The sequence below is a fragment of the Aedes aegypti genome, chromosome 2 (assembly GCF_002204515.2).
Source record: "Aedes aegypti strain LVP_AGWG chromosome 2, AaegL5.0 Primary Assembly, whole genome shotgun sequence".
Lineage (NCBI taxonomy): Eukaryota > Metazoa > Arthropoda > Insecta > Diptera > Culicidae > Aedes > Aedes aegypti.
In genome coordinates this window covers 245,131,635-245,148,658 of record NC_035108.1, presented here as the reverse complement: position 1 = coordinate 245,148,658, position 17,024 = coordinate 245,131,635, and the positions used below count along the sequence as shown (strand labels likewise).

Here is a 17,024-nt window from a genome sequence, read left to right as displayed (position 1 = left end):
GCAAGACTACCGTCAATCGAACTTCTGCTCGCCCGCGAAAACTAGTCGACGTGGAAATTCGCGGTGCAAACGTCCCTGAAACTGTAAGATTTGTGGGAAGTCGTGAAGCCAATGCCGAACGCAGACGGGACCCTTTCGGTGGCGGACGCATTGAAGGACCAAAGAGCGCGAACAAAAATCATCCGTTTGCTCGATACAATGAACTACGTGCGTTTGAGGGAAGCAGTCAGTATGGGACGGGTAGTTGAAATTGGAATCAGCATTCGAGGACACCGAAATAACCCGGAAAGTCGGCCTGTTGAGAATACTCATGACAACCTCCTTGGCAACCTGCAATTCAAGACGTTTGTTAGGTACCAACATCATAGCAACGACTTTGAGATCACCGACGAGTGGACGGTTTGCTGGACGATTTATCTGAAAAATATCGTCCACTGATCATGGCTCTTGAAAACTTTGGAGCGACGATTACCGGTGACGGCATCAAGACAAGACGCTAGCAACAAGCATGTTAAAAACTGAATCTAACCTAATCTAAGTCAGCTCAGCATGTATTACCGCAAACCCCTGTGCGATGAAGATTATTGCCAATGGAAACATGAAGTTGAAGCTCACTCACACGAGAAACGTTCAACAAGCATGGGGTACAGGTAATCAATCAGAGTGGTAAATTAATCGCAACTGGTAGTAGGAAGCGTTACCTGTTCAAGTTGGACTTGGTGCAGTCTTCCAGAGCACTGGCATGTGCTTCGAATCCAACTGCAGCTCAGTGGCCCAAGAGACTTGATCACATTAACTATGGATGCTCACATCGGATGAAGCATGGTTTGGTTTCCGGCATTTAATATGTAAAGCCACCCAGGAGCAACGACAAGTGCAAGATGTGTTGTACGTGCAAGCAGACACGTATACCATTTTGCAAATGCGGTTTACGAGCGTCGAATGGATTGGCCCATTCGAATATCTGCGGGCCGAAAAAGGTCCAATTGCTGGGTGGCAGCCGCTACTACTTGACCTTCACGGATGACTAATCTCGTCGAATCTTCGTCTATTTCCAGGAAGAATAATCAGCGCAGAATGTATATGAAGCTTTTGAAACATTCCGTTGCATAGCTAAGCGACACACAGGGAAAAAACTGAAGACGATATGCATCGATAACGGTAAAGATTTTACGAATCGGATACCGAGGGACCATTTGAAGCGTTTGGTAATCCGTCAACAAACAACGGCGGACTACGCTGCTGAGCAGAATGGTCTAGTGGAGCGAGTCAACAGAACCATCGTCGAACGATGGTGTATGCTTTTCTAAGCGAATCTCCCGAAAGCGTTTTGGCAGAAGCTACAGCAACAGCAGTCTCCTCAATAGGTCACTGACTAAAAGGCACTCGGCGACCCCAGAGAAAGTTTGGAGCGGTAGAGAAAGAAAAGTGGCACACGTTCGTGTTTTCGGTTCGAGAGTTATGGCACATGTTCCGAAGCTGAAGAGCAAAAAGTGGGATACAAAGGCATTCGAATGTATTCTCACTAAATTTGACGAGGATACAAAACCATATCGTCTGTGGAACCCGAAATCGAAGAAAATCATCAAGAGTTGGGATGTCACCTTCGTGAGTGAAGCAGGAGAGAAACCATCGTCTTCCAACAGCATGCAGATTGCAGCCCCGGAGCGAAGAATCATATCACTAGTGATCCGTTTTCGGTACATAAGGATCCCGAACCGGTATGAACAGAAGTAACTGATGTCGAAACAATTACGCGGAAAACGCCTAAATGTACGCAATTTCCTAAGGAATTCAATGATATCTAACAGAAATTCAATTAATTCAACCATATGAGCTAATTGGTACGAGTTTTGGTAATGAAATCTGGTTTAGGGATATATCTCAAGCATTCTCACAAACTTTTAGGTTTATACCATGTTCAAATCCTTGCTTAGAAATAGAAGTTTATAGGTGTTTGTCAATACTGCACCGTGCATGATTTTGAAATTTTCCATTATTTTCATAATAACAAACAACGCAAAAAAAAACTTCACAACACACAATTCGACAATAGTTACAACAAACAACGTTCATTTATTGCAGCTTACATTGATATTTGTGCTCCATTACGAATAAATAAAATCGTGTGATACGATGATCAATTTCACCCTTCTGATCAATTACACCCGATTTTACGGTATGTAGATTTCCTACAATAACTACGGATCTGATATTTCCGGACATCTGCTGCCTAAATTACTGAAAGAAGGTCAATTGCCGGACAGATGAGAGTCCAGTGCCTGTGGGACACTCTAAGAAAGTTGCTGGAAAGTATTATCCTCAAAAGGCCAAACAAAGAAATCGATAGCAGTTTAAAAAATATTTCGAGTTCGTAAGGGACTCGCGAAGGTATATGCGATCCAGTCAGTCGTCAAGAGTGCAGAAAATCCGTCGAAGAAGAAGAGAAGCGACAATCGGCTCGCTGTCATTATAACTGTCGACATCAGGAACGTCAACAACTGCGCCAGTTTACAGACCTGTGCTGAGTTCTGAACAACTATTGTCAGGATCGAGTACTCGTTGATTAGTACATAAACTACATATTTTCCAGAAGGCTCAAAACAGACTTATTTCGGGAAGCCTCCATGGTGATCTCTGTTGTGCACACCAGGCCATTTTGGATGGACCTTTTCCGTGTATGACCATCACTATCATTGTTCTACAACTAGTACTCGTGGATTATACGTCCATGTATCTGTAAGACCGCCATCTTAATGCAAACATTGCTTCCACGAAGGGTAGTTATCAGCCAACGCCAAATGAAATGAGTTTCTACTGGCGTTCAAGCGTACCGGAAGGTGGAGTTCCGGCCAAGGAAAGTTGGAACATGTTTTTCAGTGTTGAGAGCACCTCATAGTGTATCGTGGTTGTTAAACCGACCAGCAATAGTGAGAATAGAACGCGGAAAAACGAAGAACCGAAATTTATGAAAAATCTCTCTTTACACGAGAACTAAGAACCACGACCAGGGACTAGTAACTAGTTTACCAGAACTGTTGTAAAACAGCACAAATTATCAACGCGCTCCGTTAAATTGGACACCAGGCTCCTCCAGACATAACCTCGACACCTTCCAAGAATTCGTCTAAGAAGAGGATACAGGCAGCACGAACTATCCTTAGAAGACTACTAGATCAACCGTTCAAACATGTCGAGATGTCAATGTTTGTGACAAACTTATTGTTAACAGGATCTGGGGGCGCCAGCGACCGGAAGCCATTTTCAACCCTGAATTGCTGAACCGACCTCAGTACCGTTTTGATTCATATTACGGACAGCTTTTAATTCCGGACACTCTTCTTTGTATGGGAAACATTTCACACGAAATGTTTCAATTTTTGCCGTTCGAAAGTTCACAATTTCGAGGCTCGTTTTGATAAGCTATTTTGATAAATATCTATGCAAATTTATAATGCACAACTTCCTTAGACGTATCTTTAGTGGTTTAACAATTTCATTTGATGATTTGACTTTTCTATTAATGATTTTCATGAGATGTCCGGAAATCGAATCAAAGTGTCCGGAATATGAGGGAAAAGTGAGGACGGGTCCGGAATAAGAATCATCAAAAGGCCATATATTTTGATAATTTTAAAATTATTCAAAATGTGGAAGCGTATTCTTTACCCACGATTCGAAAGTTAAGGGTTTCTGGCGCTCGATAACGCTGAGGAATCATACAGAATGATTTATTTTGTATGTTCTATGCTGTGCTATACTTCCCTGAGGCCTTAAGTGTCCGTAATATGAATCAAAACGGTACCTTATCGATCTGGAATCTGCAGCGAGCGACAACGAATTGTAAGAGAAACGGTGTTTGTTCGTTTCTGATTCTAGTGAGTGCTATGAATGAATGGATTAAGCAATTACAAATACAAAGTACGAGTAAAATGATGGACCTGGTATTGAACCTATTACCTTCTGCTGACGAATCCGGTCTTAGAGCTAGAAGTACAATAAATCATTAAAGTTTAAAGCAATCCTAAATAAATAGAGTAAAAGCTAATCAATTAATTGTCAACTGTGGCTTCATACGCATGAATGCATTTGGAAAATCATTATTTCCTCAAGAAACAGTAACAAGAAGTCCTACAAAGATAATGACAAGGATCACTACTAAAAGCAAAATTTCCCCGAGCATACGCTCTTGTTACATATTCCGTGAAGTCCTTCTGCAGAAATTCTTCCTGTGTGTAAAGGCTTACTGATGCATCACCAGCTACCAACAACTGGTAATTGCAAATTGCAACAGTGATGGCTGGCTGGAGTGAGTGTGTTGTGTATCCATGGAAACACGTCAAGTGCATGCACTCGTTTGCACCGAGAGTTGTTTTGTAGCATCATGCACAACTGCATAGTACTCTCATGCATCACTTGCATCGTTCTCCTAGAATTTCTTCGCCTAGGGTTAGGTTTAATCGAATATTCTGCGCATTCATGGTTATTGTGCGGTGCTTACCAGCAGTTTACATGGGCGTCTCCGGAAACCTTTGAAGGTGGTAATTGAATATTATTTTGACATATGAGACTGCTCAAGAATGTTCATTCCATATAAATTGAAGCAGAAATTGTAATAAAAAAATGTGCGTTGAAGAAGGAAAACAAATTATTACTAATAAATTGTAAAAGAGCTCAAAAACTTGCCACTCAGTTTGAAAGTGTGTACAATGTTATGGGTTCACTACTTAAATTGAAAATCAATTATTTAATTATTTCGAAAACATTCTTGATCAAGAAATTTTTTCCGATAAACAGTTCGGATTCCGATATGGATATTCTTCCGCTCATAAACGCTGAATGAATGGCAAATGAAATGTGATATGTTGTTAACAAAAGTGTCACCTAACGCAGAACACCTAGATATGAGAAACGAATGTAGTGTTTAAAATAATATGAATGAAGAAATTAAAAAAAAAACAATGAAATTGTTCTGAAAATCTAGCATTATTAAAATTGTACGTAAGTGTATCTATTCCACATCTATTTCATACAGACGAAATTTCTTTCCTCATTTTTTCTGACCCTTGTACATCTCTGTACCTTCAACCCATCGAAATGGATGAAAGCTCTCGCTCGGTTGCGATACATCAACCCATGGATGGATAAAAACACATTCTCTGTGGATCCACAGAGCTTGCAAACCGCAACAGCTCAACGATACTTAAGCATCATCATCATCGGCGCTGGTGATAGTCCTGTGGATTTGGCAGAGGGATTTTCCTTGCATCTTCGATGAACGATGCGAGAGTGGAATGCTAATCGACAAGTGCACGTTGATGTGACTGGATTTTGAAATTGTTCTGCAACACGATTGCGATATTGCAAGGCAACCTACAGCAGCGAGTCTTTGTTTTACTGCGAATGTGAAAATTCACCCAAATTATTCATGAAATGGGGTACAATTAGGATCGTTGCAACATCAAACAGTTTCGACCTCGAAACGCAAGCCGATAATCGTTTACATTGCTGTTTGTAATTGCCTGACATTTATCGTACCTTCAGCTTGTAAATGGACCGACTGGTAATCGAACCCAACAACTATGCGAACTGCTGCAGGCAAAATTAAATCGAATTGCCCACCGCGGTTCTCACTGTCTTGTCAATGCGTTCCATTTGTAGTAATCTTAAAACATTAATATCCCGATTAAATCTTTTTAATGGTATCGTTTCAATATTATACTCATGTCTTATTTCTCGGTAATCTGTGTTAGGTAGCATTAAATTTGTAAAACTAAATTAAGCAATTATTATCATTTTGTTCACAACATATTACACTCCATTTTCCATAACAATTAAGATTTGTCGCAGATAAATCTAATTCACCTGCTTATAAAAGAAAAGAATACACTTTATTAACCCCTCTACTAGCAGATTCATTTTATATCGCAAAAAAATATTCAAATTGCGAAAACTTTTTTGAATCTCGATATTTTTGCACCAAGTTCTCAAAAAACTCTTCTAGTTTTAGGGTCTGTAACGATATTGATCATTTGTAATCTATATTCGGATATTCCAAAATTCTTTGAGGGTCCGATTCGTAGCCATAACCCACGTGAATTTCTCAAGCTACAGATTTGTTATTGTATTCGGATACTCACTCTTCGAAACAATACATTATTGAGAGTATGCTATGAAAAAATGAAGCAATTTTGTGAAGCCGTCATTGAATAATGAGCATTTAGGTTTCTGGTACCACGCTGGCCAAATAAAGATTATAAAAACTTCAAAAAACATCTATCGTAATTTTCAGATAATTCCAACATTACTTTGCTCTTCTTCTACCAAGGGGAAGACAACTTACGCCACTACTAAGGGTCTAAAAAAAAGTTGGAAGTGCAGCTTTGAACATCCATATCTCTGTCGTTTTCGATTTTTAAACATTTTTCAGCAATAGAACCGGACACTATGAGAAATAGAAATTTTATTGGGAAATAGATGCGTCTACCAAAGTTGTTAAGCAAAAGGCACTCCTAAGTTTAAAAAAAAACGCATTTTTTCACAAATTTAACAATGAAACAAAATTAAAAGCAATGACATGTAGTTTTTTCGACATTAATTTGTTTGTTTGAGTGTAGTGAACAAGTTTGAGCAAAAATTGAAATCATTACGAAAAAAAAAACAATTTTTTGGACCCGTTTGCCTGTAACTCAAAATTCAAAGCGATGGCATATAGTTTTTTCGACATGGAATTGATTGTGGAAGTCAAGTGAACATGTTTTAGTAAAAAAATGAATTTCCGATAACCCTCAAAATTTATTTTACCCAGAAAACCACATAAAAAACGTAATTCCTGAGTTTTTGTCTGTGAATCAAATCTGAAGGCTATGATATGTAATTTTCTGGCATAAATCTACTTGTAGAAGTCAAGTGAGCAGAAACTGCATTTTTATATCACACTCAAAATTTCTTTTACTTAAAATATCACGAAAAATCCTAATTTTTGAACCCGTTTGCCTGTAACTCAAAATTCAATGCGATGACATATAGCTTTTTCGACATGAAATTGATTGTGGAAGTCGAGTGAACATGTTTAAGCAAAAAATAAATTTCCGATAACGCGCAAAATTTATTTTACCCACAAAACCACACAAAAAACGAATTTCTTGAGCTATTTTTTTCTGTAAATCACAACTGAAGGCTATGACAACTTAACTCCCGAGTTTATTGTCTGTAAATATAAATTAAAATTTAAGACATTTGGATATTTTGGCAAGAATTTACTTGTAGAACGAAAGTGAGCATGTGTGAGCAGAATTTGAAATTTTTGTTTACACTCATAATTTTTTTTAACTGAAATATTACGAAAAACCATATTTTTTGGACCCGCTTTCCTGTAATTAAAAATTCAAAGCGATGACATGTATTTTTTTGGGGTGCAGGTCGGTAGGCCGAATGCCGTTAGGCTGAAAGGGCCGTTAGGCCGAAAGAGTCGTTAGGCCAAAATAACATTTGATCTTTTACTAGTACAGGTCGGACTCGATTATCCGGAGACTCGATTATCCGGGGACTCCATTATCCGGGATTTGATTATCCGGAATTTTAGACTCGATTTTCCGAAATTTGTTTTTTGATGTTCTTGTATTTCAATTTTTATGCACAAATCTGAGATAATTTGGTATTGCAATATACAATATGAATGGTTTTGCAGTTTTGAACGTATTTAAGGAAAAGAGGGTTAAAAAAGTGTTTTTTGTGTATGCTGATCAATTTTTCTTTGTTTTTCTTGTATAGACCCTTACTGTTCCTAGAAATAATTTCTGGCTATGTCACCGCATAATATAAATAAAACAAAGAAAAAAGATAATATTTAGGTTCTTTTATCGAAGATATCCATTTTTTTCTTAGTGATTCAATTATCCGGAGGATTCGATTCTCCGGAGTGAAAAAAAATCGATACTCCGGATAATCGAGTCCGACCTGTATTCCAAATGGCTAACACATTCTTCAGTGTTTTTTCCTTCTTGTAGTTAAAGGCTGTTCTTTCTAGTTATATTTCACAGAAGTTATTTACGGCTTCTATTTTCTTTAGAACTATCGGTCATTTTCGGCCTAATGACCCTTTCGGCCTAACGATCCTTTTGGCCTAACGGCATTCGGCCTAATGGACTTCGGCCCAACGATATTCGGCCTAACGGGATAGAACCGAAAAATTACGAAAAACCCTATTTTTTGGACCCGCTATCCTGTAATTAAAAAATCAAAGCGATGACATATAATTATTTCGACATGAAATTGATTGTTACAGTCAAATGAAAATGTTCGAGTAAAACAATAAATATCCGATTACACTCAAAATTTATTGTACCCTCAATTTCTTTTACTTAAAATTTCATGAATATTCCTACTTTTTGCCTGTAATTCCACTGAACATGTCTGTGTGTAAAAAACATTTCCGTTAATACTCAAAATTAACTACACTCGTAAAACCACACAGAAAAGCTATTTCCTGAGTTGTTTTTCTATAAATAAGAATTGAAGGCTTTAACTTGTAGTCTTTTCAGCATTAATTTACTTGTAGAAGTCAAGTGAATATGTCTGAGAAGACAAATATTGACTTCACTCAAAACTGTTTTTAACTTTGAAAACAACACAAAAAAAATAAGTCCTGAATTTGTTCGCCTGTATTTAAAAACACAAGGCCTTGACGTGTAGTTTTTTTTCGGCAAGCAATAATTTTCAGTAGTCTCGTGAACATGTTTGAGAAGAAATTGAAATTTTCGATCACACTCAAAATTTCCTTCAATGTCGATTTACATACGATCTAGCTCTGGGAATACGTTTTTGTGTAGATTTCTAGGTAAAATTAATTTTAGGTGCAATCAAAACTTTCTTTTTCTACTCAAATATGTACAATTTACTTCTACAAGCAAATTCATTACGGAAATACTATACGTTATCGCCTTAATTTTTGATTAACAGACGAAAAAACGAAGGAAAGCCCGTTTTAGTGTTGTTGGGTAAAATAAATTTTGAGTGTAATAGGATATTTATTCTTTTACTCGAACATGTTCGCTTGACTTTCACAATCAATTTAACGTCGAAAAACCTACATGTCTCACATTGAATTCTGAGTTACAGGCAAACGGGTCCAATATATAGGGATTTTCCTCATATTTCAGGTAAAAAAATGTGAGTGTAATCATCAATTTCAATTTCTGCTCAAAAATGTCTGCTTGACTTCTACAAGTAAATTCATGCCAAAAAAACTACATGTCATAGCATTGAGTTTATATTTACAGACGAACAAACCAGACAACAGACGAACAAACAGACCAGGGCCCAGATAGCCGTAGCGGTAAACGCACAGCTATTCAGCAAGACCAAGCTGAAGGTCGTGGGTTCGAATCCCACCAGTCGAGGATCTTTTCGGGTTGAAAATTTTCTCGACTTCCCAGGGCATAGAGTATCTTCGTACCTGCCACACGATATACGCTTGCAAAAATGGTCATTGGCATAATAAGCTCTCAGTTAATAACTGTGGAAGTGCTCATAAGAACACTAAGCTGAGAAGCAGGCTTTGTCCCAGTTGGGACGTAACGCCAGAAAGAAGAAGAAGACGAACAAACTCGGGAATTCAGTTGTTTATGTTGTTTTGTAGTTAAAACTATTTTGAGTGTAGTCAAAAAAATATTTTTCTCCTCCACAATATTCACTTGACCTCTGCAAGTAAATTCGTGTCGAAAAAACCACATGTCATTGCCTTTAATTTTGATTTACAGACAAAAAAGCTCAAGAAATACGTTTTTTTGTTTGATTTTCTGGATAAAATAAATTTTGCGTGTTATGGGAAATTCATTTTTTTACTGAAACATATTCACATGACTTTCATAACCAATTCTATGTCGAAAAAACTATAGGGTAGAAGCACCGGTTTCGGCCATACGCCAGTTTCAGCCATAGTGAATTAAACACCGTTTTACGATGCCAATCAGCATGAAACATTTTGTTCTAGACATAGAAAAAGCATTCGACAGTGTTTGGCATGAAGGTTTGATTGTAAAATTAAAAAACTTTAATTTTCCAACATACATTGTTAGAATAATTCAAAGTTATCTGTCAAATCGTACACTTCAGGTTAATTATCAGAACTCCAGATCTGAAAGACTTCCTGTAAGAGCCGGTGTTCCTCAAGGCAGCATTTTGGGACCAATATTATACAATATTTTCACATCTGACTTACCTGAGCTACCTCAGGGATGTCAAAAATCTTTGTTTGCGGATGACACAGGCCTCTCCGCCAAAGGACGAAGCCCGCGTGTCATCTGTAGTCGATTGCAAAAAAGTTTGGATATTTTTTCTTCATACTTGCAAAAATGGAAGATTTCTCCTAATGCTTCCAAAACTCAACTAATAATATTCCCACATAAACCAAAAGCTCTTTATTTGAAACCTTCAAGTAGACATGTTGTCACGATGAGAGGGGTTCCAATAAATTGGTCAGATGAAGTTAAGTATCTAGGGCTCATGCTAGATAAGAATTTAACTTTCAAAAATCACATTGAGGGCATTCAAGCCAAATGTAATAAATATGTAAAATGTCTCTATCCCCTTATTAATAGAAAATCAAAACTTTGTCTTAAGAACAAGCTTTTGATATTCAAACAAATTTTCAGGCCAGCCATGTTGTATGCTGTACCAATATGGACTAGCTGTTGTAATACCAGGAAGAAAGCTCTGCCGAGAATTCAAAATAAAATTTTGAAAATGATTCTGAGGCTTCCTCCCTGGTATAGTACCAATGAGTTACATAGAATATCCAATGTTGAAACATTGGAACAAATGTCAAATACCATCATTAATAATTTCAGGCAAAAATCGTTACAATCTTCTATTGCCACGATTAATGCGTTATATGTTTAGGTTAAGTTAGGTTAGGTACCGTAATCCGGGGTAACATTGATCAGCGGGGTAAGATTGATCGGTATGATCCTTCTCGTAAAAAGTTCGAATCATCATTTGTTGATGAAATATTTTTAAAGTATGAACGGTGCCTCTCTTTCTTACATCCATAAGCTAACGAATGTTGAGGTGTTTGCGAAAATTGGTTTTCGCTCATGCGTGAATTTGTCAACTTTTTGAATCAATGATTTTTATCATTATGGATGACACTGCCGAAGATTCATGTCTCACATAAGTTCTGCAAATGGTATGAGCAAGGAAAATGCGATGGTAACTAAAAATGGCATCGCTGAAAACGATTCCGTAGTCAAATTTTTCATAAGTTTATTCAATTAAACAACAATAACGAACAACTATTAAGAATGCAGAATTTCCTTAGAAAATTGCCTACCTTTAGGCGTATTCCACGGTTCAACGCGATTTTATTTTTGAAATAACTCAAAAAGTAAATGACTTGTAAGAATTTGGTCTTTATATTCAGCTTCAGGGGCCATGATTTAAGTAAGCAACGACATTTTCAATATTACCGAACCTTTTTTTACAAGGGTGATCAATGTTACCCCATATCAGCTTAATAAAAAAATCACTTAAAACTTTTATTTAAACATACTTATATCTGTTTAAAACCAAAGTACAGTATATAGTCACTAGCGGTAGGTGCCAGTACTTGTTTTAAAAATATAAAACCAGCGACATTTGCATTTTTAAATGAAAAATTTGAGAAATATCCCAAAAACTGATCAATGTTACCCCGGATTACGGTATTAAAAACTTTTTTTTTCTCTTATAAGCTGGTGAAATCAACTCACCTGTAAAAAAACTGAACTGCTACGGCAAATGAAATGTAATATGTTGTGAACAAAATGTTAATTAAATCTTAAATTTGTTTTACCAAATTAGGATGATAGTGTTGTCTAATAACACAGAACACCTAGATATAAGAAATGAATGTAATGTTTGGAATGATACTAATAAAGAAATTAGAAAAAAAAATGAAACATTTTGTGTTTAGTAGATCACATTCACAAGATGGAGCAACATTCATTTACTCGTCCGAATTGATTCAAAACATAAGACAAATAATTAATTTTTCTTATAATTTTAACTCCCATACACCTTATTTAGCCAGGGTACTCCTAATTTGGCCACTCTCGTGAGAAATCAATGTGATTGGCCAATTTAGGAACCAAAGTTAAATCTCTGGCCAAAGCTGGTTCTGGTGGCCTATATTGACCGATAAGATTTTCAAAGCGAAAAAATGGTTTCAGCTCAGTTTCGACATTTTACATACATAATATGGATTGAAAGCTTGCATTTGACATAGTTGTCGTATAAATACGGCTTCCCATATAATTTATATTGACAATCTCATTTAGACTGGCCAAAACAGGTGCTTTTACCCTATGCCATCGCTTTCAATTTTGAGTTTCAGGCAAAGATAGTTGACATGCTTTAAAGCTGTGCTTATAGTAAATTGGTTTCCTGTTTAAATTCAAACACTACAACGTAATTTATTGAAACGGCGTTCCTAGATAACACCTCAAATGAAAGCCATTGAGTTGCCCTACAAAACTTCATCTTTAGTTTTTAACCTAGTTAATTTTTCAACATACATTGTTAGAATAATTCAAAGTTATCTGTCAAATCGTACACTTCAGGCTAATTATCAGAACTCCAGGTCTGAAAGCCTTCCTGTAAGAGCTGATGTTCCTTAAGGCAGCATTTTGGGACCAATATCATACAATATTTTTATATCTGACTTACCTGAATTACCTCATGGATATTGAAAATCTTCGTTTGCGGATGACACAGGCCTCTCCGCCAAAGAGCTTCCAAACTACCTGAGAAAGACCTTTAGAAATTATGTAGGATATGCTTCCAAGCTGCTGAAAAAGATGCTTTCAGATTTCTGGATAAGAAACTTCTAAGTTACTGGAGAAGAAGCTTCCTAGCTAAAATCAAAGAAACTATCATGTCTAGAACCTTCAAAGCTCTTGGTTTTTCCAAGATACTGAAAAAAACTTCTAGAGCATCTGGAAAAGATGCTGTCAAAGTTTAGGAACAAGAAGCTTCTAAGATGCCGCAAAAAAAGCATTCCCGCTACTGGAGAATGACTTGCCAAGCTACTGATGAAGAAGCTTCCAAAGTTACTGAAAAAAAAACCTTTCAAGCTTCTGAGGAAGAAGCTTCCATGCTACAGGAGAAAAACTTCGTCCAATATACTGGAGAAGAAGCTTTCAAGCTACTAAAGAAAAATCTTCGAAGCAATGAAGCTACTCCACTAGCTAACGAAGAAGCTATAAAGATACTAAAAAAGAATCCTTCAAGCTTCTGGAGAAGATGCCCCCAAGTAGCTTCTGATGGAGAAGCTTCTAGGCTAAAGAAGTAGCAGTTTTAAAATTTTCAAAAAAAGCATTCAAGTTTCTAAAGAAAATACTTGTACACTACTGGGGATGAACCTTCGGTAGAGAGATGGTGAACGATCACGACTCCTTTCAAACTGCTAGAAAAGATGCTTCCAAGCTTCTGGAGAAAAACCTTCTAAAGAAGAAGCTTTCAAGTTTCAGGAGAACAACCCTCCAAGTTACTGGAGACAATCCGAGCAAGCTACTGAAGAAGAAATTTCTAAATTACTGGAAAAGAAGGATTGGCTTTCATGGCTATCTCGAGTTTCTTTGCACTGGTTTTGTGTTCTATAGCTCGATACCTCCCTAACTAGATGAACCCTTCAATATCGAGTTTTGAGTGAGTTGACTGTATTTTGATGAATGGGTCTGATATAGAGATCCTTTATAAGAGAGATTCGCGGAAGCTGACATTTCTGTCAAAGTGTGAGCCAATCGAGCAGCGAGAGCTGTCAAAGTGTGAGCCAAACGAACATGCGTTATGTTTGTTTTGAACTTTTCTTGAGGAGTAATGTAATCCGCTTGAAATTATTTCGGTGAAAGCAATTTTGCATGAAGCAAAAATATGAAATGTTTTACTTTTTTTGAATTTTTGTCAATGCGATTTTTAGTTTTTGATATTTTTGGCTGTTTATTAGTTTTGATATGAAGCTCAAAGATCTATAACGAAACAAAATACACTTTATAGCAATTAGGAAGTCATGTCCGTGTTACAATATTATTCTCGACGCCAAGCAAAATCAGCACTGCTGGTCTGTTGCCAAATCATTCCATTTTACTTCCGCTTATCTCTCTATAAAGGATCACTAGTCTGATAGATTTAGCTCACGGTTTCGCGCGTGTTTTCGTAACTGGAGTTTTTTTTTTTTGTTTTTTCATGTTTTGGAGCGTCTTGCTGGGTAGTGCTTCGTGAAGCCCAAGCAGGACAGTTCGGTTTTGCGTCGTCCGATAGATTTGGCTTACGGTTTCGCGCATGTTTTCGTCGCCGGAGATTTTTTTTTCCTGTTTTGGAGCGTTTTGCTGGGTAGTGCTTCGTGAAGCCCAAGCAGAACAGTTTTTACATTCAGAAATGGAATAGTGAAAAGTGAAAAATGAAAAAGTGATTTGTTTGATTTGTGTTCTCAGAACTGTTGGTTTTTGGCTGCCCTAAGTTCACCGAACCATCCGGAAGTTACAGGCAGCACATAAATTTAGAGAATCAATCCGGTGAGTTTGTTCCAGTATGATACATTTTCTTTTGTGAGCCTTCCGGATCGTTTTTGTCCGCGTCGTGGAACTTCTGATCGTTTCTTGAACGGAAAATGTTATTTTCGGAGTTTGATAATTATGTTCAGATTGCGCATTCTGTCCGGGCGGGTGTTACGCAACTAACAATCGGTTGTGGATGCTTTTTAACCGTTCGATGACCCTGGAGGGATCGATTCTGCTTTTCGTATAATTTTGAGCAGAAAAACCGACTGTGTTATCCTACACTGAAACAAGCGTTGCAGTAATGAGAACCATGAACGTGTTTTTAAATTTACTATTCCAACCACGATTGAGCTACCATTAACGCTTTTTATTTGCGTTTTGTTCCCTCTCAATCCAACCGCGTCGATAGCCGAGCGGCTAGCGTTCGCGCTTGACAATCGCCAGATCCTCGGTTCGATTCTGGTCTGCTGCAAGTTTTTAACCATGATATAGTAATTTTTACTATACAAATGGTGCCATGGTAAAATTGAATGCACAAAATATTCTAAATAAATGCGAATTTAGTCTGCACAAATCAAGTGGCGTTGTGTATTTAATTTAACCCTCTGATATAGTATTTTCAACCGCAACGCTGTTCTCAGTGTAGGGTGTTTAGTTCGAACGCGTTCCTTTCATTTTTCGATTATCTAAAAATACACCCAGTACAGTTTTTCAATGAGCACAGTACAGTTTTTCAATAGGCGTGATTTTTTTTTACGCGTATCGTTATTTTATACAATCCGATGACCCTGGAGGGATCGGTTTTGCTTTTTACTGGTTATTGAGCAAAAATATTACTGCACAATCGACAAGCATTTCGCGAAATACTATTTATACTATAAATAAGCTATTGTTTTCTTTTTTGATTGCCGGCATTCAAAAGATTAATTTGAAAACGCTTAAACAACAAATATTTATGTTCTATCGCCAGCTTTCTAGGCGAATCCTGACAATATACCTTCCCCAACCTCCAACTCCGTAGCACTTATGAGGGTGTCACTGAGTCGGTGGCCTCTCATTAAGTAAGTGCTACATCAACATTTCCTTCCCCTATGATAGGGGCCCTATCCCAAGTTACGGTAAAGATGGGCGTGGCCGGGAATAGCGATAGTCATGCTTTTAGTATTCTTGTTTATGATTTGAACAAGGTATACTCCCCTGCCTTGTTCTTGAAAGTAGTCAGGATGAGATTATTAAACTACGCTAACGCTAACGCTAACGCTGACACAGGCCTCTCCGCCAAAGGACGAAGCCTGCGTGTCATCTTGCAAAAACAATAGTTTTTCTTCATACTTGTATAGAAGAAGATTTCTCCTAATGCTATATAATATAATATAAAAAATGAATGAAATGTTCGAAACGATACTTATAAAGAGAATAAAAAAAATGTTTAAACTGATTCTAATGTTAAATTTAAAAGAAAAAAAACTCAACGTTTTCTTGATTCCTGATGATCAGCATATGATTTGAGAACTCCTACCAAAAGCTGTTGCTGTGATAGTTGTGGTTCTATTAAAGCTCACTTAACGTACCTCCTACTCTTGTGGCGTTCGCTTGCTCGACGATGGCACAAGCATTGGAGCCAATATGATAAATGAAATCCAACCGTCCATTGATCAATCATCCCGAAGGCGCTTTACTTCTCGACTGCTTACATGGATTTTCGGAATCAAGGCAAGGTGCATTCCATCCATTCGGTTTGGTATTCTGTCGCTGGCATACTTTGTACGGCCATCGTTTTCAGGCACGCTAAGAAGGTTTGGCCTTAAAAGGTATAATGCAATTTAGTTACCCATTACGTTCCATTGAAGGTTTGGTTCATTGATTGAATTCGTTCATTGATTTGAGTATCTACATTCCAACATACATCCTATCTTTATTATTTGTCTTATGCATGAAAGCTCTCCCATATTCCATCTGTTTCACGTCATATTGATTTAGCTATGCGCTCGCTTGTTATTCTTGTTTCATTGTTTCATCTGTTGAAAACAGTAAACTTTCTCATTTCGGATTCCTTTGCCAAAAGCAACCATTTTAATAATTCAAATTATTTCCCTTTTCCTTCTCCGCTCTGTGCGATATGCTCTCCGGTGCTTGTATGTGAACGGACGTCAACCCAATCCAGTTCCCCTGGCACCGATCATCATCCCGGAGGACTGTTCCGCAGAAAACAACTCGGTAACTGTTGCGTGGCAGCCACCGAACCACTCCTTTGTGCAGGGATACGTTCTGGAGCTGGACGACGGAAGTGGCGGCGAATTTAGGGTAAGTAACATCCATCCCCGCTGTGTGCACACGGAAGTTTGGTGCACTTGTTGATTGTGAAGTGCTTTTGGTTGGGACGTTGATGCTCAGTTTGAACCAATGAAAATATAATCCTTTCCATTATTTGAAAAGAGCTTTATAATTTAGTAGTTTAACATTAGCACCAGAGATACATTTTGAACA

General features: G+C 37.5%; 1 protein-coding gene across 2 annotated transcripts in view; it reads left to right on the top strand.

Annotated features, from left to right (window-relative positions):
• Positions 1-17,024, top strand: part of LOC5575449 (E3 ubiquitin-protein ligase TRIM9) — a 540,877-nt gene that overhangs the window by 480,461 nt on the left and 43,392 nt on the right. For both annotated transcript variants that reach the window (XM_001661915.2, XM_021844680.1), the window contains one exon: positions 16,702-16,841. In XM_001661915.2, coding sequence (XP_001661965.2) covers positions 16,702-16,841 — 140 coding nt within the window. The remainder of the gene's footprint in view (positions 1-16,701; positions 16,842-17,024) is intronic.